The sequence below is a fragment of the Cariama cristata genome, unplaced genomic scaffold, assembly GCF_000690535.1.
Source record: "Cariama cristata isolate BGI_N322 unplaced genomic scaffold, ASM69053v1 scaffold8741, whole genome shotgun sequence".
Taxonomy (NCBI): Eukaryota; Metazoa; Chordata; class Aves; order Cariamiformes; family Cariamidae; genus Cariama; species Cariama cristata.
The window spans coordinates 1,333-27,879 of NW_009600971.1; the positions used below are offsets into that span (position 1 = coordinate 1,333).

Here is a 26,547-nt window from a genome sequence, read left to right on the forward strand (position 1 = left end):
GGTTATCATTGTTATTGAGGAGCTTACTGACAAGCTTCTCTTCCTTCCAGGTTAAATCTTCTGCTATGAAGATCTTCAGTATTGCATTGGTTGAGTGTTGAGATGCATGAGCCACTGTACATATGTATTTGATGAAGCAACCTTGAAACATTATTAGATATCTGGGACATTAAGTACTCTCCATAAGCAATTCAGTATATGCTGAAAATACTTCTCATTTTTCCCTGTCTGCAGCACATACAAGATTTTGTGTGTAGCATTTCACATGAGAACTTTTTCTGAGCAGGAGGCGCTTGATTAAAGATTGTTTCTAGTGTTTTTGTTAGGGCAAAAAAATCACAATAGTATTTTAAACCTTAATAACTATTTGTTAATAGATAAATAAATGAAAGCATGCTACAGGAATTTTAATATAACATTAGGATCTAGTAGAGTTCTCTATGGATTCCTAAGAGTTTCTCTTGTCCAGGATCTTTCTTCTCTCCTTATGAGAGAGGAGAGACATGTATTTTTTTCAAGATCTTATCCACAGACAAAATCATTGTTTTATAGAAGCTCACTGCACAGGAGAGGTGGAGGCTATGTGAATTCTAATAGAAATTAGTTTTCTGAGTAGCATGAGTAGCACGGTGACTGTTTTTGTTATTCAGTGTAAAGCCAAGTGAGCTTTGGACAAATGCCTATTTTCTAGAAGGGTTAAGGAGATTTTTATACTCATCACTAACTTTGCCAAATAAAACACATGTTTGTCTAACCTGGATGTGGCTTTGGACTTCCATGCTTAGATACAAATTGGACCTGTTCCCTGGAATCTCATTCTTAAGCAGATAATATAGCAGTAAATGTGCAGTGTAACAGAAGTATTTTGAATACGGGAACATATAAATTGATTTGCTCAATGGTGGATTTGATTGAAATACATTTAATGGAATAAAAACCTCTTTGCATAGAAATTGACTTTTAATGAAGATCTTTCTCTTTCATTTAAGGCTAACTACTTTTCTAAATTTTCAAAAGCTCCGGTAATTTGCAAATTAGTTGGAAGAAAAGTTCTTGATGGAGTTGGTCAGCCAACATTAGAAGTGGAAATATACTGTACAGTTAAAAACTATGAGAAGGTAGGAGCTACTTCTTCCTGTTCTATTTATTTTGTATTTTAATAGTATCTCAAGGAGGGGTACTATTCTACTCACATCCTAAGGAACATTTTATTTTCCATCTTTAATGAAAGGATAGGAATCCCTCTGACTCAACAACTGAGTGTTGTAACTTCGAAAAAACACTGTCATGAAAAGTTAGACAGTGGCAGCAACTATAAAAACTTTATATTCCATGAATTTGATAATACTTATCTTTATCTTATGAGTGAGATGTGACAGTGCATATTTGTATATTAAATTTTTGTCTGTCTTAATGATCATGTGGCTTGTCCTTACACGCTATATCTAGCCCTGTAAGTTCATTTTCCTTTTACATTTTTGTTATTTTCAGATCCTTATATTTCTATTTGTATGACAGTATTTCAGAAAAATGTAGTACAGCTGAAAACCACAGTATAGGTGAAGGCACTTTTTCACACTGAGCTAACAGGCTGATGTGGGTGACAGTTAAGTCAAACATACCCATCTAGCACCTGCAATGCAAAATTGATGGTGCATTGCCATCTCTCCCCCAACCTGAAATACTCAAGATACTGTCTTTGTGACTCTAGCTATTGTGGAGTGATTATTGCTGCTTTCCCTCAGTTGAACTATGGTTCACTTCATTCTTGAATTAAATATAATTTCATAGATATTTACAGTATGTAAAGTTAATAGCATTAATGCAGGCAAATCTGATATTTGTAAATGATGTCTTCATTAAATGAATTTTCTTGAGTATTGTTTATTCTTCAGCAGTACAGAAAGGTAAGTTTAAATTACCTAAGTAAGACAAAATGTAAGTCATCATGAGGGATAGCGTTAAGCGTGAATGTTGATGAATCATGGTACAACAGCCTACCGACAGCTGCAACAAAAGATGTCCTAATGACTGTATGGTCTTTAAAATATCTCCATTCTATTCTGATAACAAAATATTGTGTAAATCAGAACTGTCAGGAGGTTTTTGCCTAAGTAGTTATATTTTAGGTTCGGAAACTTGAATAACGTTTGTGATTACCAAAGTATAGGAGACTAGGAAGAAGGTGCTGGATGAAAAAAGGTAAGTAAGTGAAGCGAACAGTAGATTTGGAGACGGGTACCTTAGAGTTGGTAAGGACATATACTTCTTAGTATATGTCGTCTTTCAAATGACATTTCCAAGTTAGAAATCAAATAGTGTTTTAAGCCGCCTTGCATTTTTTTGCAGAGGATTTGTTCCACCATAATGTCTTCTTTTTCTCAAATACATGAAAATGCTTTACCTGAAACAACTGAAGCTGATGAGAAAGAAAGAAATGACTCTGTTAACACTGCTGTGGAATGGGTCAATGAATCACTGAACGCAATGTTAAGAGACTTGAAGCCTACTGACCAGTCTAAAGTTGATAAGATGCTTGGGTAGGTCTTGCATGCTGTGCAAATTAATTGCACTTGAAATATACACCATTGATTTATATTGTAATGAAAAACATATAGAATATTCAATGTTTTCTACTATTATTTTTATATATATTTTTAGGATGTGGTGTCTATCTCAGATATATTGCACTATATTATTTCCTGCTTTTTTCATAATTACAATATGAAAATCATGCTGTTTTTTACAAAGTTTCATACATGAGATACAAAAACAAGGGTCTCTAAGAAAAAAATGCCTGAATGTTCATGAGTCGAAGGCTTCATTTAAGAAACTCATTGAGTGCCAGTTTAATTGAGTGGCGATGTTTTTTCAGACTGCGACTCCACTTCTGTTCATTGCACTGCAGAACAAAGTGGTATGAAAGGCCTGTGCGTGTGTCTTCGGCATTGAGCTAATCCACAGAAAACATGTATATACATACAGTTTTCAGGTTCTGGTGAAGTCTTCTTTCTAAGCAAGCTACTCCAAAAGGCTTCTTACTCAGGGCAACTAGTTTCTTTGGAAACATAGTTTCTTTAGTAAACATCCATGTTTATTTTTTCATAGAAGTGTTTCTTGGGAGCATCCCAAAGTAAAAAAGAATGGCCATATTTTTTCGTTCAAAGAAATATATCTGGTTTGATAAGAAAAAAAGATGTAAGGTAAAAGTAACACAGATGTATCTGAATGTATTTTTACGGTAACATTAGAGGAGCTACCTGGCGACATTATGACTTTCTTCACCATGGAAGCAGGAATATGGCCTGTCATCCTCTTCTGTAGTTGGAAGTGTTTCTTTCAGCTATGTCACTGAAGGGAATGACCCTTTGCTCTAGGGTAGCGGTTGGGCTGCCACACTTAACAGAGACTGTAGCAAACAGGCCGAATTGCCTTCCACGTGGATTAAGTTTGAGGAAACCTTGACGAAGGGAATAAGGACTCAGTTGGAAGTAAATTCTTCCAACTGAAGTGAATCTAAATAAGATTTTAATGCATTGTTTACACTGCCTTGTATATCTTACATACTCAGTTTGCCTGTATATCTTACATACTCAGTTTGCCTGAATTGGGTGACTGTGACCCATGTATGAAGTTTCCACCTCATGCATGTAATTGAAATTCAGCCGCTTCTGAGCTTGCAGCCGCTTAGATAACCAGTGTACAACTGACCTATTGGATAAGCAACCTAGGCCAGGCTGTGTTATGTCGTGAAGCTATGATCCATTACCACCCATGCAAAGCAAATACATCCTTCACGCTAAGATTGTCTACTCAGAGCTGACTTTCAAACCAGTGTGATTTGAAAAGCATGTGTTAAAGTTTATTATACGTGCTTGTGGTTCTTTTTTTTTAACCAACACTGCAGATGACTACCAAAAAATAATGTCATTGTTGACTTCTCCAGCCTCACACAATGAGTCTATGGCAGAAGCTCAAATAAATGCCTTTAATCCACCTCTTAGCATGTTCTTTAGCCTGTATCCTCTTTCTGCTTGTCATATGTCTAACACTGTTTTAAGCCAGTAATTTTTATGCCTCTTCCCTCAGTGAATACTTTACAAAAAAGGTAGAAGAAAAAAAAGACATTCAAAAGCAAGAAGAAGACGAAGCAGCAGCAGCAGAAGCCACTCTTGCCCTTACTTCACGCACTCCATCAGTAACAGCACTACCTGGCAAAAAAAAAGCAGCAAACCCAGGTTTTAGTTTATTTGATTTTAATATTTTCTGGCAATACAGATATTGATAAAGGTGCTAAAATACTTTCTGAAGTATTCTGTGGACATGGAATACTTCAGAACACATGACACAATGTCTCATGGTCAAAGGGTTTGGTTACTCTCTCCTAAATCATCTTTCTGATCACAGCAGCTTCTACTGCAGACATGAGAGGGGGGAAAATAGAGAGTTTTCTCATCATTCACATGCATTGGTTGAACAGAATTTCTGCCTTTGTTTTACAGTTGACTTAGACAGGAGGTTATTACTCTTTAGAGTGAGGAATAAGAATGGAGGAGGATGCAAATGAAGAATAAAAATGAAAATGATAAGGAAAGAAAAGGGAATCACAGAACTGAACAGGAAAATGGAAATAGAATTAAGATAGAAGTTGAAAAGAATAGAAAGAGGGAGGAAGGGAAGTTTCTTGCTAACACTGAGAAAAGGAGGAAATGAAGTGAAAAGCAAAAGAGAAGGAAGGGGATGAGATGGGAATGATGAGCAGTGCAGTGTAAAAAGAAGTAAGCAAACAGTCCTACTAAAGGAAAAAATGGTGTGAGAGTAAAGAAACAGGGTAAGTATACATGGCCCCCCCAAAAAACCCAAAGGAAAAAAGCACTGTATGTTACTTCCATATATGCATTAACCTCAGAAAAAAAGGTTTGTTATCATTTACTGATAGGGCAGAAAATTTTTACAAATTATTATTTCTTATCAGTTTAGTTTCAACTGTCATATACTATCAGTAAAACCTCCCAATTAGTATGTTAGATATGCACACAGTAAATTCACCTTTGACCTGAAATGTGACATCTGCAGTTGCCAGGTCCATCCAGATATTATCATGTTGTATATTACACTTTTAGTCAAGCTTCTGCTGATACATGTATTACTTGTTTTCACTAATTGTGTTTTCTTTATACTTGATTGTGACATTGACTGTAATATTATTGTTAGAATCAATACCCAATTATTAGGAGCCAATGATTATAAAGCTACTTCTTGTTACTGGAGACCACTAACAGTTGGTGACTTCCAGTAGCAGGTGCATCTATGCAGGTAGCATCTATGTTGTAATTTATGCAGGTGACAATGTAGTGTAGTGTAAAGGATCTCTGCAAACACTGCAGTTTGTCAGAGTTGCTCAGTACTTGATTACTAGTGTCTATGTGTATAGCTTTTCATCCTCAGTGTAAGAGGTATGGAATCTGTGTATAGTGTGCAAATGATGTATAATCTAATCTGCATATCCAATTATAGTCCTAGTAAGAGCATTTTATCATACAATATCAGTTGTATCCTGTAGTATTTTATTGAAATCAAAACTTGTACAGCATTCCTGTTAGCAACCACAGTAGTTGGTCAGATTTACAGAAAAGTCCCCAATGCATATGATTCTTCAGTGTTAGACCACTCGTTTCAGTTTCACAGAGATGCTTACTCTATGTGTTCATGTAAGCACTGTAGGCAATAAATGTGATGGTGGCAACTGCTGGGTTTCAAGTATTTTGGCAAAAGTTACTCTACTGTATCTGAAAGGGAAAGAAGTTCTTTTGAAAATTTAACAAGACTATGCATATAGAATATTTGAAAGACCTCTTTTCTCATTGGAAAATCCAACTGTAATAGGCCTACATTTTTTTCACAGTCTTTATTAGAAATCAATTGTGTACTGCCAATTAGGTTATCATGTAATCTTCCAAGTTGTTTATGCAAAAGCTGAGCATATAAGGAGGACAATAAAGAATGGTGAAATCATACTTATGAAAGGAACCTGAAAAATGATATAACATTACTGGATATAAACATCGATAAATACAGATTTCAGTGGCTGAAAGACCTCCAAAAGAAATGAATTTGAAATACATTTGAAACCAGAGTGAGGACTAATACTTTGCTTACTTGTAAAGTCATTTCATATAAAACAACTGACAAGATTAAGTTTTAAAAAAATAACCGATTCTTTTGTAATACATTGAGTACATACTGAAATGATAATACCATATTTACTCATATAACTGTGATTCATACGCACATGTTTTAAACCAAGAAAATATTTAGCTACTGCTCTCTGTCTTGTAGGAAAGAAAGTGACAGTTGCAGAGAGGATGATCCCACCTGCAGAACCAGCTGAATCAGTGCTTTGTGGCAGCTTAGCCATTGGGGGAACATCACTCGCTATAGCTAAGGCTGGTGCCACCATTAGCCGTATCCCATTGTACTTCCATATTGCACTGCTGAAATGTAGTCAGGTACATGGGACATCTGTCATTTTGTTTCTTTTATCCCCATTATCACATTTATTCTAGAATTCTGAAGCCAGTAGTCCCTTGTGACAGTGGTTTTAAATGTACTTCATTGAATATACCCTTAAAACCATTGCCTGTAGCAGTGTCTCAACGCCATGCCATAATTAAAGTATGTAAGAATTTATTCTGATTTTTAACATTTTTTTTTTCACATGGTACTCCAAATTACAGGATTCACCTAAAGAAATGACTCTACCACTCCCAATGGTTTCTCTGTTGAACTGTGAAAAAACTTCACCTGCAAAACTGAAATTAGTGAAAGAAGTTATGCTTATACCCCCAGTTCAGTTATCACTCAAACAGGTACTGTTTCCTTTTCATTTTTATAAATGTATTCTATAGACTTAATATAAACTATATATGTACATAAGTATACAGATGTTTTCAATATAGTGCTTACAAACTGTATTTTTCAGTTTTGGTTTGCTTGCAAGGCCAAAATTTTAACAAATGTTAGTGCAGAATTCTAACACCAGGAATGTTGAAAGGAGTAAATAGATGAAGATTTAAAAGGAGGTACATGAAGATTTCAAGTTAAAAACTATGTGTTAGTATAGAGGAAAAAATCAGTGCATTGAAGAAGATATAGGGGAATTGTGTTACACAACAATAAGAGATTTTCATTTTGTTTAGAATGTGATTTTACATTAGTAGATTATTAATAGTGTCAGTTGATTGATACAACATACAAGACAACAAAACTCAACAAATTCAGGAAAGTACAAAATCTTTGGGAATAAATTGCTTTAAAAATGAAATTGTGAAGATAGAAGGGAATACAAAGTAGAACAAAATCTATTCAAGGGGCAAGAAGGATGGATGAGACAGACTGGATCAACCCTCTCCCTTTGTTTAGCCATGTGTTGTATTAAAGAATGTATCTGCACAAGGTGCCTACATTAGGGCTGTGATTTCTACTTTGTATGCTGGTGACCTGAACAAAAGGCTGAGCTCATTTCTCTTTCGTTTTCCTGTTCCTTTATATTTTTAGAATTGTCACCAAGAGATCTTAATAAGGTTGCTAACCCTGTACCTTTCAAAGACGTAATGCCTCCTAGTGCTCATGGCAGAGTAGCAAGCTGTTTGCTGCAGTGCAAAAAACGTCCTGTGTTGATGTACTGTCAGCTGTGACTGACTTCTGCCCCCTTCAGTATTCCTTTACTGCCACAGTTTAAGAAAATCTGAAATGTGATTTACAAAGTTAGCATTAAACTTTTACTAATTCAGCTGAAAAGGAAAAAGAGTCTTATGTTAAAAGCAATGGACTCACGTAATTGGAGCATTCCTCCATGCCCCAATCTTTAAAATGAAGACAGTGGTTTTTTCGCTGCTTCCTGGAAATGTTCTGAAGGTAAATACATTCAATTTTGTCAGAGTTTCCAGTTAGGAAGTCTTAGATAGAGGCAGAGTTGTGAAAAGTGATTATCATCTTCCCACTTCTCAGATATTACACAGACCCAGATATTGCTTACTTGTTAGATGTGGGAGGGATTCCTTTTGGGGAAGAAGAGACCACTTTTCTTGCCATCCCCTTCAGCAGCATAATCAAATATTCCTGTTCATTCCACTGCTGCTAATCGTTTATCATGGGACACTTGACTGCATTTTGGGGGAGGGAGGGGGATTGCGTTAAGGAAGTCTATAATAGTGGGTTTTTTTAAATACTTCATATTAAGTTCTACATTTAGAATAAGTGTTCTCCCTCTGCTGATTTAAGCTGCTAAAATGAAATAATTTATCTTTCTTTTGAAGATTACTGTTGTTTGATTTCAGGGCATAGAAAGAGTTCTGCATATTCAGAAAGAAATTATGAGACTGTTGGAGCTTCCGGGCAAAGCGGTACAATAAAAATGTCTAATAATGATGTGATGTACTTCATTTGGTCTTTCTACTGCTATTGTCATTTTAAGCTTAAACGTGGAACATTTAGCCTGTTATCAGGCTTAGTCTTATGGCACAGAATAAAAGATGTGTTTCTCTGACAGATGCATAACACGTTGGCCATTTTGTGATATTAAATTAATCAAGATAGACTAAAACATTGTTCTAAGCATAGTAAGACTTTCTGTTTACCTGAAGAAGTATACTGGGAGTGACTGGTATCACAGTGACTATACAATATACGGTTCTGATCTTGCCAAGTCTCACACACACACATGTATTATTCAAGGTATGATTACTGTAGTAGTGTATCAATTTCAGTATGTGCGTATGCTTTTTGCAAAGCAAGGTTGTTGGGTTTCTCCACATAGAGAGTCTAGATTTTAATTTCTGAGATTCCCTGTATTTTTGATAGGCTAGGTGAGCACCTTTTGAAAAACAAACGATGGGTGGAGTGATGCCCACAAAGAAATAAACATTTGAAGTGAGTTACCACCATGAAATAAAACAGGATAGTTGCTAATAGTATTCAAGACAAAACAGAAGCTATTTTTCTGTTTCCTAACTTACATATTTGCAATCTCTTTAGACCAAGAGTCAGTCAACTTTTTTATTTTTATTTTTATATTTTTTTTTATTCTGAGATCTCTTAGTCATTTTTTTACTTTTCCATGGAACTGATTTCTTTCTCCTTTCAATCCCAACAGCCCAGTCCTCAACTACCAGACAGTAAGAAAGGCAGAGCACGTAATACAGGGAAGAAAGCTCCAGTAAGAAAAGATGTTTTCATTTTAAGCTTTCAGCAAAGTATTAACAACAGCAGGGAACCAAAGTGTTCTTAAGAAATGAAACTTTAATCTACATTACCATTTTGGAAAGGTCAATGCAAGACTTTTAAATATTCCAAATGCTCATATTTTACATAATGATTTGGATTCTTCTGACTATACCTTCCCTTCCTGTGGAACAATAACAGAAAGGGGAAATTCTTCTTGTCATTCTTCTCGTACAGAAATTCTGGTAAATTATCCAAATTAGCATTTTGCAGGCATGTAGCACAAGCAGAGAACATGCCCTTTTGATCATGTGGGCCATAAAACTGTTACCTATAGGACTTGCATATTGTGCTGTTTCCTAACTCTGGGAGCATAACTCCCCTCTTATGCTGCATTCGATTCCCAGTTCCTGTTTGAGGTTATAGATAATGGCAGATACTGAACCAGTAGCTAAAGGGCAGCATTCACAATAGTACATAGGACATTATTTTATATGACTCAAATGATCTTTTTTTATCACTTCAAAACCTGTAGTTTATAGATGAGTTTTCCAAATAGTGGAATGGAAATGCCGGGCCAGTTTTGCTCTCCATTCTGAAACGATTAAAATATTATCAGGTGAGAATTGTTGCTGTTGTGGAGTGTACAAAAGAGAGGATGAACAAAAGTTTTCCTATTTTTTTGTTGCTTAAACAGCAAAAATTTCATCATCATTAAGCAGCTGGCCAGTGTCTTTCTGGTGGATAATTTCCATATTGTTATCACAATATGTCCTGCAGTTGCAAGTTAAAATAACTCCTTAAGATATGCACAACAAAACAATGCATTAGATTCTCTGAAAAAATTCTAATTATTTCAATAGGAGAAAACTAAAGGAGATAGTAGTACAACTGAATTTTAAACTGATAAAAGTACCATGTTAGTCTGAACTTTTTTGGGGGGGGGGAGAAAGGAAAAATGACAAAGGAGGCAATGAGGAAGAAGAACAACTTGTTTAGGTTATAGAAGTAAAGACTAGACATAAGAAAATGTTTTTATAAAGATAAACAATACTTTTAATAGAATGTAACAAGGCACAACATATGGATGCCTTAAAAAAATCACATAAAAATGCAGACTTAACCTCTATCTCATGTTAAATGCAGGAAGACCGCAGCATTTCTTGCTCTCTATTGCTGCAGCTTAGTGCTCCAAAAGCAATGAGTCAAATAGATTGTCTCTCCTTGCAGATTGCTACAAAATAATCTCATAACATTTTGGCCTGCATTTTCTTCCTAATTTTTTTATGTGAAGGAACATTCATATATCCTCTGTAGCTAGGCCTCTGTTCTGTCTGCTGTAGTCAGTTCTCTAACTCTTGTCAAAACTGATGTCTTTCAATTGACTTCTCCAGTCTAACCCAGGATTATGTCCTGCTGCTTTCTGGGCAATTTAGTATCATTCTTTATAATCCAAAATTCACAAACTATAAAGTTAAAAATCAGTGTTTGGAAAACCTGACGACCATGTGAAATATTTGCTCGATACAACTCTGCTTGTGGCTCATGTCCAGGACCGCTGTTCCTGAGGCAGACAACTCTGTACAGCTGTGCTAGAGGTTTTTTCCCCTCTATGAAATTTGTTCCTTCTAGAAGTCTTGGAAGTTTCCAGTGTTTCTTGCACACTTCATAGAGGCAATATCAAAGTTGTAGGTGAGGATAAATGAGTAGAAGCTGTTTAAAAGTGGAGAATATGTTTTTGTGGCAAAGGGATGGTCCACAGCACTGGAAACTTTTACATAGCATCCATGACAACTCAGTGTTGTTAAGAGTGCCTTTAAAACCTTTTTGTAAACCAGTACTGACCATGTAAGAGCAAGAACTATATGACTAGACATATTTCCAAGGACTATTAGCTCTCTACTCATTAGCACTTGATGACCCCTCATTCATAGACAATTGTCCTTAAAGTTGCCAATGTGATTTCTGAGAAAAGATTTCTATTTTGATGACTGAATGCAGACTGAAATGACAATGAAAATACGTGTATAAGTATTATTTACATACATGTGTGTAAATAAAGTGATTATTTTTGTTTTGCTTTCAGCCACGAGCCTTAAAAAGAATATCACACTTAGGCTGCCTAATAACAGGATGCGATAATCTAGAGCAACTGCTACTCCTGATACAAACAGCTTGCAACAATATGGGTCTGGAGCTAGGAACAGACATGTACTTAGCAATAAATTGTGCTGCTCATGAATTAATGGATTACGTAAGTTATTTTCAGTATCTATTTTGTTGGGTTTTGAAAGGAATGTAGCTATTTGTTAACATTATTTATTATTACATTGCAAACTCACCTAGAAGCTTCTAACTCCATTTTTTAATGTAGCAATCAAGCAAACCAAAAGAATTGTCTCTGCATTTATAAATTGTGGTTGAATCAGTCCTGCAAGTGTAGCAGATACGTTACTAGATTGTGAGTGCAAGGGGACGAGACATGCAGACATCCTTCTGGTAGCTTGTTGCAGTGGGAGCAGTGAGAATGCATGTATTCCTCCTCCCCAGCTGCACCAGCATACTGCTGGGGCACCTTGTGTGGAATCAAGCTCACGGGACCAAGGCAGACCCCCATTACAGCTTGTGTCCTGCCTACAGGAATATCTGTTACTTTCATGATTTAACTTTAATCATTCAAATGGTATATGCGTGCCTGCATCAGCCAGGTTGAGTCTTTTTCTCTGTTTATTTAATAAGATTTTTTTAGATCAGTCTGTGTCAAATATAGCAAACTGTTTTCATGGGCAAACACCTACTACGTGGTCTATTTAACAAACCAGCTTCCTTTCACATTACATCTCAGACAATTTTGAATTAAAATAGTAAGTGGCAAATCCTGGTTTGTTTTTTTTTTTCTTTTCACCATAAAGTATAAATGAAATAATTAGCTTCTATCCACCTTGTTTTCAAGGATGAAGAACCAGAAATTATTTACAGAAGTGTATTTCTGTAATTTCTTCACACCACTAGATGCTTATTTCTCCTTATTACACTACATCTGTTGTTTTCTTCAAATTACCTTGACTTTCTGTGTATTTTTACTATCGTGTGTTTTTATATATATATGTTTGTATACCCAACATTCATCTCATTGTGTATCAACATTCATTTTTTTAAATCTGATTTTTCAATATTTTTATTTGACAAGGTTTATTTATCTCCAGCTGAAGTCTTAAAGTTCTTGTCCCTTGTTCCAAGATCAATCAGGTTTCTCTCTAAGCAGAAAAAGAAACTTCCTATTCCATTTAATTTCTCATGAGATTTTGTGTATTTGGGTGTACTATAGTGACAGACCTTCCATTACTAATATCTCTTGTGAGAGCAGTTGTTTCCTGACCATCTGTGATATCCGTATCTTATACCAGAATGAGCAAAATCTTAACCAATGAATTATCAGTAATTCTGTAACTTTATGTTATTGAACTGTTAAAGTCACTAAAGCAGTGGGTATCCTGGCACAGTTTGACAGTGTGCCCTTAATAATCCTCATATGGTGCAAGTTGTGCTTCCCATAATGATGATACTAGTTTTATACTGGTCTTTTTTTTTTTGAAAGAGGAAAGAGACAAGGAAAGGCAGTATCTTGTTTTTGAGCACTGAGGTTGCACTCCTGTCCCTTAGCAATATTTTCTTTATGAAAATTAGGACAAAAAATTACCTTTTTTTGGAAGTGAAAAATGAGATTTTTCATGCAAGATTCAATAAAAATGTCAAATATTGCTAACCTTATGATAAAGTAGTGTAAAACTGGCAGTGTCACCTAGAAAATGCTGAAATAGATCTCCCTTGTTTTGGGAGTGGCATCTTTCAGGGACTTTGACATGAGCCCACTGGAACCCACTGTTACTTTAGGCAGAGTTTTCTATAACAATGTGCTGAGCACTTAGACGTAAAGTAGACAAGTGACTGTGTGCTTATTGAAGAACACACAATCCACTGCTTTACCAGAGATACTAGTGTCACAAGATCTGTATGCTTACGTTAGCACTCTGGGTTTTGAAGTATTACCTTCCTTATCTTTTAGGCTTTTTACTTTATTTTCTAGGTTAAAGGAAAATATGAAATACTTACTGGAACATTCAGAAGTCCTGATGAAATGGTTGGCATGTATGTGGAACTGATTAATAAATTTCCTTTTATTATTGCGTTAATAGATCCCTTAAGAAAAGAGGTAAGATACCACAGTGCAGTCCTTGAAAAATTGATAATACTGTTAAGTGGCATATCACTGAGCTTTTCATCTTTACAAAACTTATAAAGTATGAAGCTTCTGTTTTCAGAGTCTTTAGGCACAAAAATATCACTATAAAAATGTATTAAACAATTCATTTGCATATCTGTAATTGACAATAACTCTAAATTTTTCTGTATTTTTGACATAATTCCTGATGGAAAATAATCCTGACATGAACAGAATATGGTCAGTACAAATATTTTAAAGGATTACCAGAAAATGCTTTTTTTCTGATTCTACTTGCTAAACCACTATCATTTTCATTACATTTTCCTTCTTATGTAAACAAATAATTGAAATTATGAAGTCAAATTTTAAAATTCAAGTGATATATAAATTATATTATATTATATTATATGGGAGAAGCTAAAATTTGGACATAGTTATATATTCCTTAGAATCACTCAAAAAAAATTATTGGTGCTATTCTTTATGATTGAGATTTATACCCAAAGCCAGAACAAACCTGTCACTGGCAGCATTACTCGGCAGAATTTTTAAAGTGGTAGTAAGATACCATGTATTTACCACTGTGATCAAAGTTAGAGGACCTAATTTAGTGTGGCCAATAGATTACAACAATAAAGTAGAATACTATTAAGCACGTTATCAAGTTATAAATGGATGAAAGACACAGATTGCATAACCTTAAATATTAGCATTATACATAAGATTAAGTTTCTATGTGTTACAAAAAAGATAAAAACTTAATTGTAGCAGAACCTACAATTATAGACCTAGATGCTGCAGCTGCCCATCTTCATAAAAATTTGCTCTTGCTGTTGAATTGCACACTTTATCTTCTTTAAAATAAATATATGGGGTTTGTTTTCATGAACAAAACATGAAGACTGTGATTGAAGGGGGAAGCAAAGCGATGTTGTCTTTGTGAATCTGCCCAGTGCCTGAATCAATAATTCTAAAACAGATGAACTGCAAAATCCATCTGATTTTGTTCTTAACTGGAACTTTAAAAGTTCATTTTTCAAATAATCTGTGTTTACTGTTACCTCACTCTAGTTAGCGTTGCCTCGCTGCACTGCTTCAGTCTGACTCTGAATTACCCATCTTCCAAAACGCCAGATTATTCCCCACTCCTGCCAGGGCTGCAACCTTCCTTGAGAATTCTTACGAAGAAACATATTTGTAATATGAAAATCTGCAGGAGAATTATTACAACAGATAGTCAAGTACAGTTTGAAATAGAATACTGTTAAGGGAAATGCCTCTCCTCCTCCTCCCCCCTTGCAAATCTACAAAGTTTACCCATGCTGCATCTTTGCCACAGATAATTAGGTCCTTGAGGATTAGCCCTGGTACCAATTCAACAATTCATTGCCAGACAGCAGACCACTTTAGTACTTCAGTTTCAACATTTGTTCAGGTATCAAAAACTTCATTTTCACTTACATGTGGGCGTATAGGAATGGACCCTGATACAGATTGCGACTATATAGGTACAAAAGTCTGTCTGATCCGCAGACAAAGAATTATGACTGGCAGACTTATTAACTAGAAAAGTAATGTTTTTAATGTGAGAACTTTGCATTCTGTGGACACAAGGAAAGCAAATTAATTTGTAAATTTCTTCTTCCAAATTGTTTACATATCCTTGCCCTTTGTTTATTCTTAACTCTCCTTATGGTGTGGACTGCGCATTAAAATCAAGAAACAAAGCCCCTAAAAAGAAATGGAGCTTTGCTGGAAAGCGAGCGTTGTATTCTGCCATTCTCTATCGGTCAGTCTTACAGCTCTGACCATCCTGTCTTGATATGTGTCACTGAGTCTATGACTGCCTCCTGTTTCATTATTTTATATTCAAACAAATATTATGACACTTAAAATAGTAACACAAGAATGAGTCCTCTGAATAAAACAATAGAAAATTATTTTATATTCCATGAAAATTAAATAAATTTCAGGAAGGAAATCAAAATAGCAAACTCCTACAGTTAACATGATTTGAAATATTGTAAACTATACTTACATGCAACCAGGTTTGATTAATTCCAGATTAGAATTTATGCTTTCTAGCAAAATCATAAAATCCAAGCAAAATGCCAGTGGTATGTTTTTCTTAGGCAGACAGATTTAAAATACAGTATAAAATGTAATATGTTTATATGAAGAGTATCTTTAGGATTAAATCCAATTTTTTTCTTTTTTTTTTTTTTTTAATTTTTACCTCCTCAATTAGAGTTTTCATTCAGTTTAGTTTTTTAAACTCCAGTTACTTACTTGATTGTTTATGCAGGACAGACAACAATGGAGTAACATATGTTGTGCTCTTGGTTCCAAATGTTACCTGATTGCTGAAGATGCTGCCACGTATATTTCCAAACTTAAAATTGACCATAACATAAACATACCAATGTGCAGTGGTGTTGTCCTAAAATATATTAACCAAACCAAGGTATCAGATCTCGTAGAAGTTACTGGACTTCTAGACGGTGAGTAGAGGTGGGGAAAAGGTGACTTTCAAACCCTACAAGTCAATAAATAGTGTTGCTACATCTGTAAATATTACATCTTTTTACTTAATTATTGCCAGTTCTAGATTAGAAAGCGCTTGTCAGAAGAAACTAAAATTCATGTTTTGACTCACAAATCTCTGTTCAGGAGCTTAAAACAGCATTCAGGGCTTCAACTATAGGAAATGAATACACCATGGATCTTTTGAATGTGGGTGCCCTTTGACACTGCAGCTGAGTGTCATACAGTCAGGTATCAGAATTAAACAAAATAAAAAAGATGTAGCTGAGTAATGTGAATTTTGACTAATAGTAGTCTTAATAATTAAGAAATCCAAACAAGTCCAAAATGATTAAAATTGCAGTTTATGTAGATTATTGACTACATATTATTGAGCCTTTGTAGTAACAGTACTAAGAATTTGTGCAGTTTCATATGTAAGATTTCTCTTTGTATCAATTTTTCTTTATTCATTTTTATACCCAACGAATAGATGGACAAATTTAATATATCTAAGTTCCTTCCTTTATCCTTCAAGAAGCCCAAAATCACTGTGTCAAAGTGAGTAAATAGCAACTTAAAGATTTCACTCAGTCAGGATGGTAAACTCTTTTTTATAGTGAAGAAAAATCATTACTATAGTAAGTAGCACATTTAAAATAAGTAGAACAGCCTCCTAGCCTGTAGAATACATTACCAGAGAGATCAGCGAGAGACAGAAATTAGGATAGGATTTTAGATATTCCCTTATCCATGCTGAAAATAAAAAGTAATGTTATTGTAACAAACTAATGCAGTTTACGTTTCTACGAGATGGGTTTCATTGGTTTTACTCTTGTTTGTATTTAAGCTTAGATAGCCCAAGGGCAAAAAAGAATGAAAAGTCCAAACAATTTCTGTGTCAAATATATAAAATATACACTAATGAAGGTTTTACACTCCCGTTACATATAGGTCAAAGACATATTACCATATTAGGAAGTCCAGATGGAGAATCTTCTGATGATAGCCTTGTGGATCTGGTAAGTATTGAAAGCTGTTCAGTTGCAGAATTGCCAAAACACTGCTTTTAACATGAGCTATTTTTTTAAGGAGAAAGCCTGTTTCTGCTTGAGAAAGAAACATTTTACAAAATAGGCTTTTTCTAGAGAGTTCCTTTTTTTCCCCACAGAGAGATAATCTTTGAGTTTAAAGAGAGCACACAGGAAATTTGCCAAAGCATGGAGTATATTCAAAAGTGTGTATGATCTATTTGGTTGCCTTAGTTTATAAAAAAATGTGAGTTACTTAAAACATTTCTGAGTAGTAATAATATTTTAGGCAAAAATTCTTAATGCTAATATATTTAGTCTTTTTGTATTAAAGCTACATTTGCAAATAAAATTTCATTTCATATGCCAGTGAAAATTATTGTTTACATCCAACAAATCTTTCATTAAGAGATTTTATTTCTACTTAGAGGAGGGTTTTTATCTGTAGAAAGGTAAGAGTGTTAAATTAGAAGTAGGATACCATGTTTAATAATTAAGAATGACTCCACTTCCCAAACCGTGTAGTTTTAAAATATGCACTTTCTCGTTTAAGGCTGTTGGACTGGGTGCCAGGTTTATCAAGTTGGGAGGTCTTTCCCGTGGAGAAAGGGTGACCAAATACAACCGCCTTCTTGCTATAGAGGAAGAACTGGCCAAGAATAGAACGCTACGTATGAGCTTCTTTCTTACTTTGTTTTCAGCTTGCAATGAATACGAGAACAAAGATTGGAAGGAGAATGATTGAAACTGCACCACAGGAGGGAGGCGAAATCAAAAGACTATAAATAAGCCCTGACAAAAAAAACCTAGGACAGCACTTGCCACAATGTATATTGTTGTCCTAATGGATTATCTGTTTACTGAATGTTAAAATAGACCCCTCCTTGAGGAGTAGCCTACATTAAGCTTTTTTCCAGAATTAATTGGTTGGAGTCTTGAAGCCCACAGTGCAAAAGGAACAAAACAAAAACCATGCATGCAACACGCCGAAAAGCTGCCAAAACGGAATTTTAGGCCAAATACCCCACCTCCCTCGAGCCCCTAAACATATATGGTTAACAAAACTTCATTTCACAGCCCTCTTTTGTCTGTTACATTTCCAGCAAAATGTGTTTGGAAAGCTACAATTGCATGGGTAAGCACTAAATAAAACCCAAGAAAACCCGAAGTTGAGGATGCATATTCAGCCTTAGCCACTTGTATGCATCTGCCTGCATTTCAGGATCTGCATCTTCTTTTTACACTGTTAAATGCTTAACAGTTCATTAGAGCCACTTCTCACTTACCCAGGTATCAATCAAGACAGAATAAAAGCATACAGTCTGAAGGGGAGGCAGAGAGACAAGGAGCGGAAGAAAGGAAGGAAAGGGTTTGCAATAATTTATTATGCCCAAGAAAAAGAAACATGAAGGAGAATTAAGTCATTTTACTCTCTTGTTTCTAATTATTTTCAATGTTCTATACATAGGATAGCAGCACTTGACATGCACACTATAGAACAAAGTTTTTAGTTAAAAAAATCTTTCATTGAAAATATTTTGAGTTTTCAAAATCTCCTCCTTGCTCATGTATAATCATTGTAAAAAATAGAAACACAGACAGAAATTCTTTTTTGCTAAGAGTTTTACAGAATGCACTTTTCAAAAACAAGCCAGATATAATTATACAACTATGAATTTTAACTGCCTCAGCAGTATTAATGTATTCCCTATTCAAATGGTATAGTCTAAACAAAGGAGCTTGAGTTTGACAAATATTTAGACCTATATCTCATAAAATGAAACGGCAACAATTCCTGATGCCGTTAATCGTTTGGCAGAAACAAAATCCAATAACTAAATCAACAGCAGGGAAATATTGAGATGGCATGTCTGAGCTGCATACCAAACTCCTCATTTGGCTGGGCTGCGGGCTGCGGAATCCACGGGAGAGCTGGGCAGTGGAGCTGGGAGCTCTGGAAGTGGCTCCTAGGTGGGAGGTGGCACTGACCCCAGGAGTGATGGAATGGGGCCTGCAGCCGGGCCCAGGAGCACCCTGACAACAGGCACCCTTGGCTCTCCTGCTGCCTTGCCCCCTCACCCCACCGGTAATTTGGAGTGCACAGAAGTCTTGGCCTAAGTGCAGCCCCAACGCCGATGCGGATTCACCTGTGTGAACGGCTTGCAAGCTGAATCACACCTTTACTAACAAGTAACACATAGCTGAGGCATATTCAGTGACAGGGTGGGCATTGCGTGTGTGGCAAAACAGGGAGTTAGGTGGTGAGGTTAGGGAGGAAGGAGCATTACAGAATTGGGAAAAATAGCAGTGGGAAGAGAAGCGAAGTGTTGGTTACAGGAGGAGCATCTGAACGTGGGCTTACATCACGTTGTTAAAGGCTGGGGTAGAGAAGAGACACAGTCAGCTGATGGGAACTTTTGGAAGAGCACCGGTGCAGAGGAAGGTGGGTGTTCAAAAAAAGGGCAGCAAGGTGAGACGATTAGTGAGGAAGGGAGTGCAATAAATATCCCAGCTCGGGCTGCTGTGCACCATGCCCGAATCCTGGAATCAAAGTGCAGGTTTATCGCTCCTTTGTTTCAAAGGACCAGACTTTTAAAGGTGTTTAGCAACTCTTGTAGGCATCCTGTGGCATTTTTAAAAAATCTGAGTGCCCCAGAGAACATTACAAGAAACCTGATTACAGCAAACATGAGTTTCTTTTTTCTCTTCTATTTCAGGTGAAGCAAATCTTGAATTTATTGCTTTTGCTGAAGAATCACAGCCAGAAAATCAACTTTCTGGTGTACTTCATCCCCCAAAGCAGGATTTGTTGCCTCCACAGCTCTCGCAGCCAGCCCTGCAGGTTCACAGCCTGCCTGCTCGGCTCCCAGAGAACAGCACGCTGACCTAGCTTGTCAACATGAACTTTTGGATAAATTTATATGTATATAAAAAAAAAATTCGAGCAAGAAACTCGTATATTAACTATTCCTTAATCCATTTATTTTCGAGCACTTTAGTCAAGCACTTTTAAAAGCATTCAGATACTAGCTTCTCTTTTCGCAGGAGACCATTGCTTCCAGCTGAAACCAAGTTAACTGAGCAGTGGCTGTAGTTTGAAAATACCACAAAATTCTGTGCTGTATTTACAAATTGAGAAAACAAATACCTCTGTGTAAGTCCAAAACTAAATGTTTGTTTTGGGAAAGTCAAAATCTCTCTCCATACAATGAGCAAGCTATTGACAAACAGTAAAAAAAAAAAAAAAAACAAAACCACATTTTACAAAAAACAAAGGCCTTGACTGTTATGCTGCTCCATCCCCCCACGCACCCTCAATGCTGCTCTTAGATCTAGCCTACAAGGGAAATTTTGCTCCAGTTGTAGCTATCAATACAAGTGCATCAGCGCAAACCCCAAATGTAGGGCACAAAGCTGTAATTGGCATCACTAGGAAGCTTGCTTCAGTCGGAGGCAGGGAATAACCAGTCAATTTCACAAGGTCTGGGAAACTTGTCAGGAGTCTTTTTAATAAGCGATAGTGAAAAGATAAATAAATAATTTATGTCCTAGGTAACAAACAGTTTAAGTAAAAGAAAGGCTTCTTAAAAAACTTCCGGGTTTTGTAGAATTTGAGAATTTGAACATATAATACAGCAGCAATAATTTGAAGAAAAATACATATATAAAATGTTGAGTTTTCAATTCAGTGTAACAGATACCTAAGTGAAAAATTAACCACTGGAACCAACCCCCCCGCCCCCCAGAAATTAAGATACCAACGAGAGACAAATTTCCCCAAGTTTAGGAATTGTATGTAGTTCAGTAATTCGATCAAGTCCAAGAGTTTCTTAGCAAACATGCAAAAAACACCAAAAAAGATGTGAAACTACCACAGTCGTTACTATCATTTTATTTTTAGGAAAAGCACCAGACAGTTGCATGCATAGCCAAACCAACAAACTCAGAACATTCGCCCTTCAATACTATCACTGTTTCAAATCCTTAAATAAAAAATAATCCAAGTGCATTCAAGTACTTGACCACCCAATTTCAGTTACACCGATCTTTAGGTAAATCCCTGATTATATTTGTTTGTTCATTATAAAAGAATGAGATACTGTGCTGAATTTCAAAAGAGACTACAATGGAATGTGAATTGGCAGTGGAGCAAATCAATTACGTACCTATCTCACTGTCCTAGGAAAGAAGGGCTGAGGGAAACTGGGATTTGTGTTCTCAAATACAGCCATCTACAGTGTTACCTAAGAAAGAAATTAATGCCACCAGTGGGTACCAGGTTCAAAGCAAAGGCTTATTTGTTAGTGCTAAGCGCGTTCAGCCGGAGTTCTCAAAATGTTGATTCCAAACAATTTGCAATCCTGGAATGACTGAATCCCAAACGTAGTCCATATTCATGGGAGCCTAGGAAAAGTGGCTTTTTTTCAGCAGTAAATGCAGACTCCAGTTGCAGCAGTTCCAAAATTTGCTATGTAGCACTGAAACAAGAACCAGGAGGTAAGTCCTCCTTTGAAAAGCTTTTCATCCAAATGAGAGCACCAATCTCAACCCACAAACTTCTGACTTTGGCTATCGTTACCAAAAGTCTTGGTACAAAAATGACGTGCTGCACTGCCTCTCCTTTTCAGACTTTGGGTTAGCTGTCAACTGGGAATCTGACACAGAAGTGTCAAGCTTGTGCTTTTCATTTCCTCAAAAGAGCCTGTGTGGAGACAGCACTAAGGAGACCTACAAGATCTCACTTTAAGTAGACATCAAAATATTTTTAAAGTAATGTGTCTAGACACTGATTTTTTAATAATTAGTAATACCCCCCCAATGCTGACGGGTGTTTAAGCACCTTCATAGGGTTGAACCCAGACCTGTCCAACTCAAAAGGGATGCAAGGGACTTCTGGCCAGCTTTAGAATGGACCTTTAACAAGGCATCTTCTGAATAAAAGAATAATTAAAAAAGCCTTTTCAAATACAGTTTTTAAGTAAAGGTAACTGACACTACCTAAGAAAACAATAACCATACCTGCAAAATTAAAATGGGAAAGGGATTTTGAGTGATACATAGTTATTTAATGCTTTAATGCATGTAACAAAACTGCATACAAAAGACCATTTCAATCTATATCATTGAAAACGGTTTGGAGTACAGACCGTAACCCCTAGTAACACACCTAAGCAATGTACATCTCCAGATAATGATTCCCAGAAGTTACACCCTTTCAGAGTAACAATTAACAGTTAGAACTGTCTGTTTCTTTTATTTTCTCAACATTAGTTTCTTTATGCAGCGGCTTGCTTTTTTCATCTTTCATTTTGTTCTGATTCAGCACCTTTTCAGACATCTGATCCTCACTGCTGGAAACGGGATCTAAAACTACAACGGATTCTGTCTCTTTTTCACCGCTAGAAGCGTTTCTTGTAAATTCTGTATGACTAGTTGATCTAAAGGAAAAAGAATAAATATATGAATACAGATAACAGTTCACATATTTAAGAGAAAGAATATAAACATACAGAAAAGCATTTCTGTTATTAGTAGCACGTATGACCAGGACAGGTCTACTAAACTAGTAATAGATTTATAGATTTAACAGCTCTTACATACAGGTAGCAGTGCACAAAATGCAACAGTCACATTACCCCTCCTGAGTCACTTGTTAAGCTACTCGTGGAAGATACTTAACAGGAAATACAAACTCACAAAGCACTGAAGAAAACCCCTGAACTATGAAAGAATCAGTATAAAGACAGCCTGAAGATTTTCTTTTCTCTCTGCTCATCTTGGAGCTGGACTGAGGTCCAACAGAGCAGTTGCACTCAGAGAAAATGCTACCAGTTCCTGTAGTGGGTAGGCTGGAAGTCCTGCAGCCTGGAAGGAGAAGGTGGCTGCTTCTCCACACCTCCACCCCAGAGGAGGCAGTGTGGGGCTTTCGCTGTACGACACTCTACCCTAGCGCAAGGAGGTAGAGGCAGCGTAACCAGATTTTCCGCCGTGGCTCGGCACCAATGGGCTGGTAGTGGTCTCACTGGGAGCAAGTGCAAAAGATTCCTGAAAATTCACCTACTGGATTTGCTGAAATCCAGAGCGTTCGAGACCGACATTCCGTACCGCAGAAATGGGGTTACGTCTGTCTCGACTGCTTGCAGTGCAGGGCTTCTTGCAGATAAAAAGCCCTCGGAGCGGGGAGAGAGGAAGGGAAGGTCAGAGACACCAGGGTTATTTGTCGAGGCTGGCATCATGCTATAAACACTAAAAGCACTTGTCTACATTCAAAAGCTTTGTACTAGTGTTGAAAATGTGCAGGCAAACCCTTAGCTTAACTAGAATGCACCAGCAGAGAACAAGGCAAACACTGGGAAAGCAGGACCTGACCAAGCCGCAGATCGGGATGGGGTATTTCCTACGCCATCTTAACACTGCTGTACGGGCAGGCAGGCAGGCAGCTTGCTTACACACCCCCTTCACCGCGCTGTCCTGAGCCTGTTGGCCCCACACACCTGAGGGTACGTAACCAGGCATGCTTAGAGAGGGCGGTCGCACACGCGTATTCGGCCCGTCTTTAGGCAGGGCCTTACCCAACGGTATGAACACAGCATGGATGTCCACGCCGACACACCTACAACCACCACACCAGGCAGGTGCAAAAATCCTTACTGCAGGAAGGTCCTACACACACCAGTGGGTGTGTGGCTCCACTTTCCCGGAAGCCTAACCGTAGAGCTCCTGAATCCAACTGTATTTGCTAGTCCAGAGCCTTTTTTTTTTCTTTTTTCTTTTAATTTTTAATTTTTTATCCTTACTTAGAAGGAACAGCCTTCCATACTGCTAAGATAACGCCCTTGAAAGGAAAAAGTAGAATCAACTAGAGGCCAGAGAAAGAAACTCAGCTACTGGATCCACCTGCTATGAACTGCCCTTTCTTGTGACAGTCTTTGTCCTAGAGAAAATGGCAAAGAAAAACGAGGTCACCCCGCTCAAAAATTAGAGCACAGGGCGGAGAATGTACTGGCTCCCACCTGACAGGGAGAGAGTAAATGTACAGGTTAAAAACAAATAAATAATCACAGAAACAACAGTTGTTGCACTTTCCATTTCAGAAAGAATTTTCTTGGCTTTACTTGGATACAGCAAATGAAATTCCATGTTCAAGCTTTAATTACAAGAATTGTCTCTAACATTAGAACTTTGGTATAAGTTAATTAATGCAGAAATTGGCACTAATAGATACAGTTTCAGACTCATTTGATTATCATCAGAAGCTAGTGATTTCATACGGAAAATAATGCTTATTTTATGCAAAAGTTGCCAATCATTCCAGAAAATACAAGGTGGGGTTATCTTGAATGTTACGGCAAATTAAACTTTTTAAAGCAGTGTAACCAGAAGAGGGTTATTTTAAAAAGTGCTACCTCTGAAAAGCTGATTGCCCAACACTATAAAAATGGTCAAAGCCATAAATGCCAAGTTCATTTTTATTTCACTTTGGAGGTAACTATCTTTCAAATCCCAACAGCTGGACTATTTAATACAATCTGGTGAATCAAAGTATAATTCTTCACTGGGCTCACAGTGGGGAGTCTGCATTAGTGTATGGCAGCATTCCAACAACTGATGCACAGCCAAACACTCTGAAGTCTGTTTCATTTATAACAAAAATGGATAAAACGACAATCATATTTACCACCTTCAAAGGACAGAAAAATGAAAGATGTCGATATAAAGTAGTTTAATGGAGAAAACCAGTGATTAAATCAGTGTTTCAAGCATAAAAATAAGAATTATTATTCAGACTTCATTGTACTAGCGTTCCCTTCTTCAAATCCTTTACACTGTTGCAGCACCAGCCTGACAGTGCTGCTGTTACAGCTGAGGTATTGTGAAAAATTAACCCTGTTTTTCAGGTATTCATAGCTCAGTTTCAATAGTTTGTCAAGAGCAGAATGCAGGCACAAGAAAGTCTCAGTGCAAGAATGAACATCATTTTGGTGCTCCCTTTCAAAAAAACCATTTTTGCCGCTAAAATAAAGCTGGGAAAAGCAATTAGCACAGACAGAGTTAGCCACAGTTTTGAACAATTCCAAACTTGTCCAGCCAAGGTATTTGCATTTAGTTCTATGCAAAGCTCTTCCCTCATTAAGATAGTTAATATTGTTATCAGTATTCTTGTTATTTGTCCAACTATATATTTAAGCCAGAAACTGAGAACCCAGTTGTATTGTACTCATTCATACATAATTGTTCATAAGTCTGCATGTATTTTTATGACTAAACATAGAAAATCTATAGTGTGAAATCCAGCTTTAGATGATAAATGTGTTTTAGATTAATGGTATGCGATATGCAAAGTCCCATGCAGTACTGCGGACTGCTTGTGATCTAAAAGCATCAAAAGCAATATATTCTATTTATATAGTTAGAGAAACTACAGAAGGTGTAAAAATAAAGGGTTACGCCTGACGGGCCGTCTGTGAACTGGTACCGCTGTCCCCTTGGTAAATCATTTACAGTAGGAGTACAAAAGGACAAACTAAGGACCGGATTGTCAACTGAGACTTGCATTTGCTTTGTTTCCTCTGGTTAATATTAGAATCTCATGTCCTGGTTTCAGCTGGGGTAGAATTAATTTTCTTCCTAGTAGCTGGTGCAGTGCTGTGTTTTGGATTCAGTATGAGAATACCTTGGTATTATTTAACCTTGCTCAGTGCTCTATTCATGAAATCATTGTAATATGTTTCCATTAGAAACCAGAATTTTATGTAAATATCACGGAAAATTTTATTGGATGAAGTCCCATCCAATTTTCTAACTATACGTAAAAGCAGAAGGCTAAAGGAAACCATTCAGGCAAAACACTGTAGGAGAATCCATGGTTTTTACAGCATATTTAGGAAAGACTAGCAAAAATGTATTCCAACAAAGACTGCTTTTGCAAGTACATAGTATAAGCATGGGAGACTCCACGTCAATACTCGGCCTGCAATCCGAGATGGTATGAATGAAGTAATTTCTGCTACAAAAGCCGACACTAACATGACATCAAATTAGTACACACTTTGTCTTTCAGCGAGCTCCCTAATCTAGGATGCTGAAACAGCTGTCATCTGTCTTCAAAGCAAAACCGCTTTCAAAACCAAAAAACTCAACCGGTGCTATTCCTTACTCCCCAAAAGATGAGATTTGAAGCATTAAGCTAATTTGACAGTTGCTTATCACCAGTTGCTTCTTTATAACACTTAAAAACCATGCCTGCATGTCAATTATAGCTCCCTAGTTGCCTAACTACCACCCCGCCTCACCCCAGCATTCCCATTTTCCTACAAGATCGCCATAACAGAGGACAAACACCACTCATGCAATAAAAGCTCCTACTCTGATCTCTCCGTCCTTTCCAAACTCCCATGCTAGGAGGGTTTGCCAAATAACAGCAGCTCAGCTGTCCTGCGTCTGACCCGCGCTAACCAGCCCACAGCCTCAGGCCATACAGGACAGCGGGTCTCAGCTCGGCAGAGCCACCGTGGTCCATGCCAGACCTCAAGAGGCGACTCCATT

General features: G+C 36.9%; 2 protein-coding genes across 2 annotated transcripts in view; one reads left to right on the top strand and one right to left on the bottom strand.

Annotated features, from left to right (window-relative positions):
• Positions 1-989: 989 nt before the first annotated feature.
• On the top strand, positions 990-19,891 carry ENO4 (enolase family member 4; the record flags this gene model as incomplete). Its single annotated transcript, XM_009710249.1, has 13 exons — positions 990-1,118; positions 2,350-2,540; positions 4,090-4,238; positions 6,340-6,509; positions 6,738-6,869; positions 8,340-8,405; positions 9,155-9,217; positions 11,309-11,476; positions 13,310-13,435; positions 15,753-15,948; positions 16,925-16,992; positions 17,555-17,672; positions 19,719-19,891. Coding segments are annotated over 13 exons (1,749 nt in total), but the record flags the coding sequence as incomplete, so codon positions are not given.
• A 1,964-nt stretch (positions 19,892-21,855) lies between these two features.
• The window catches only part of KIAA1598 (KIAA1598 ortholog), a 57,472-nt gene continuing 52,780 nt past the window's right edge, over positions 21,856-26,547 (bottom strand). The window contains exon 16 of the mRNA XM_009710248.1: positions 21,856-22,439. Within this exon, the coding sequence (XP_009708550.1) occupies positions 22,229-22,439 (211 nt within the window). The 3' untranslated portion in view covers positions 21,856-22,228. The remainder of the gene's footprint in view (positions 22,440-26,547) is intronic.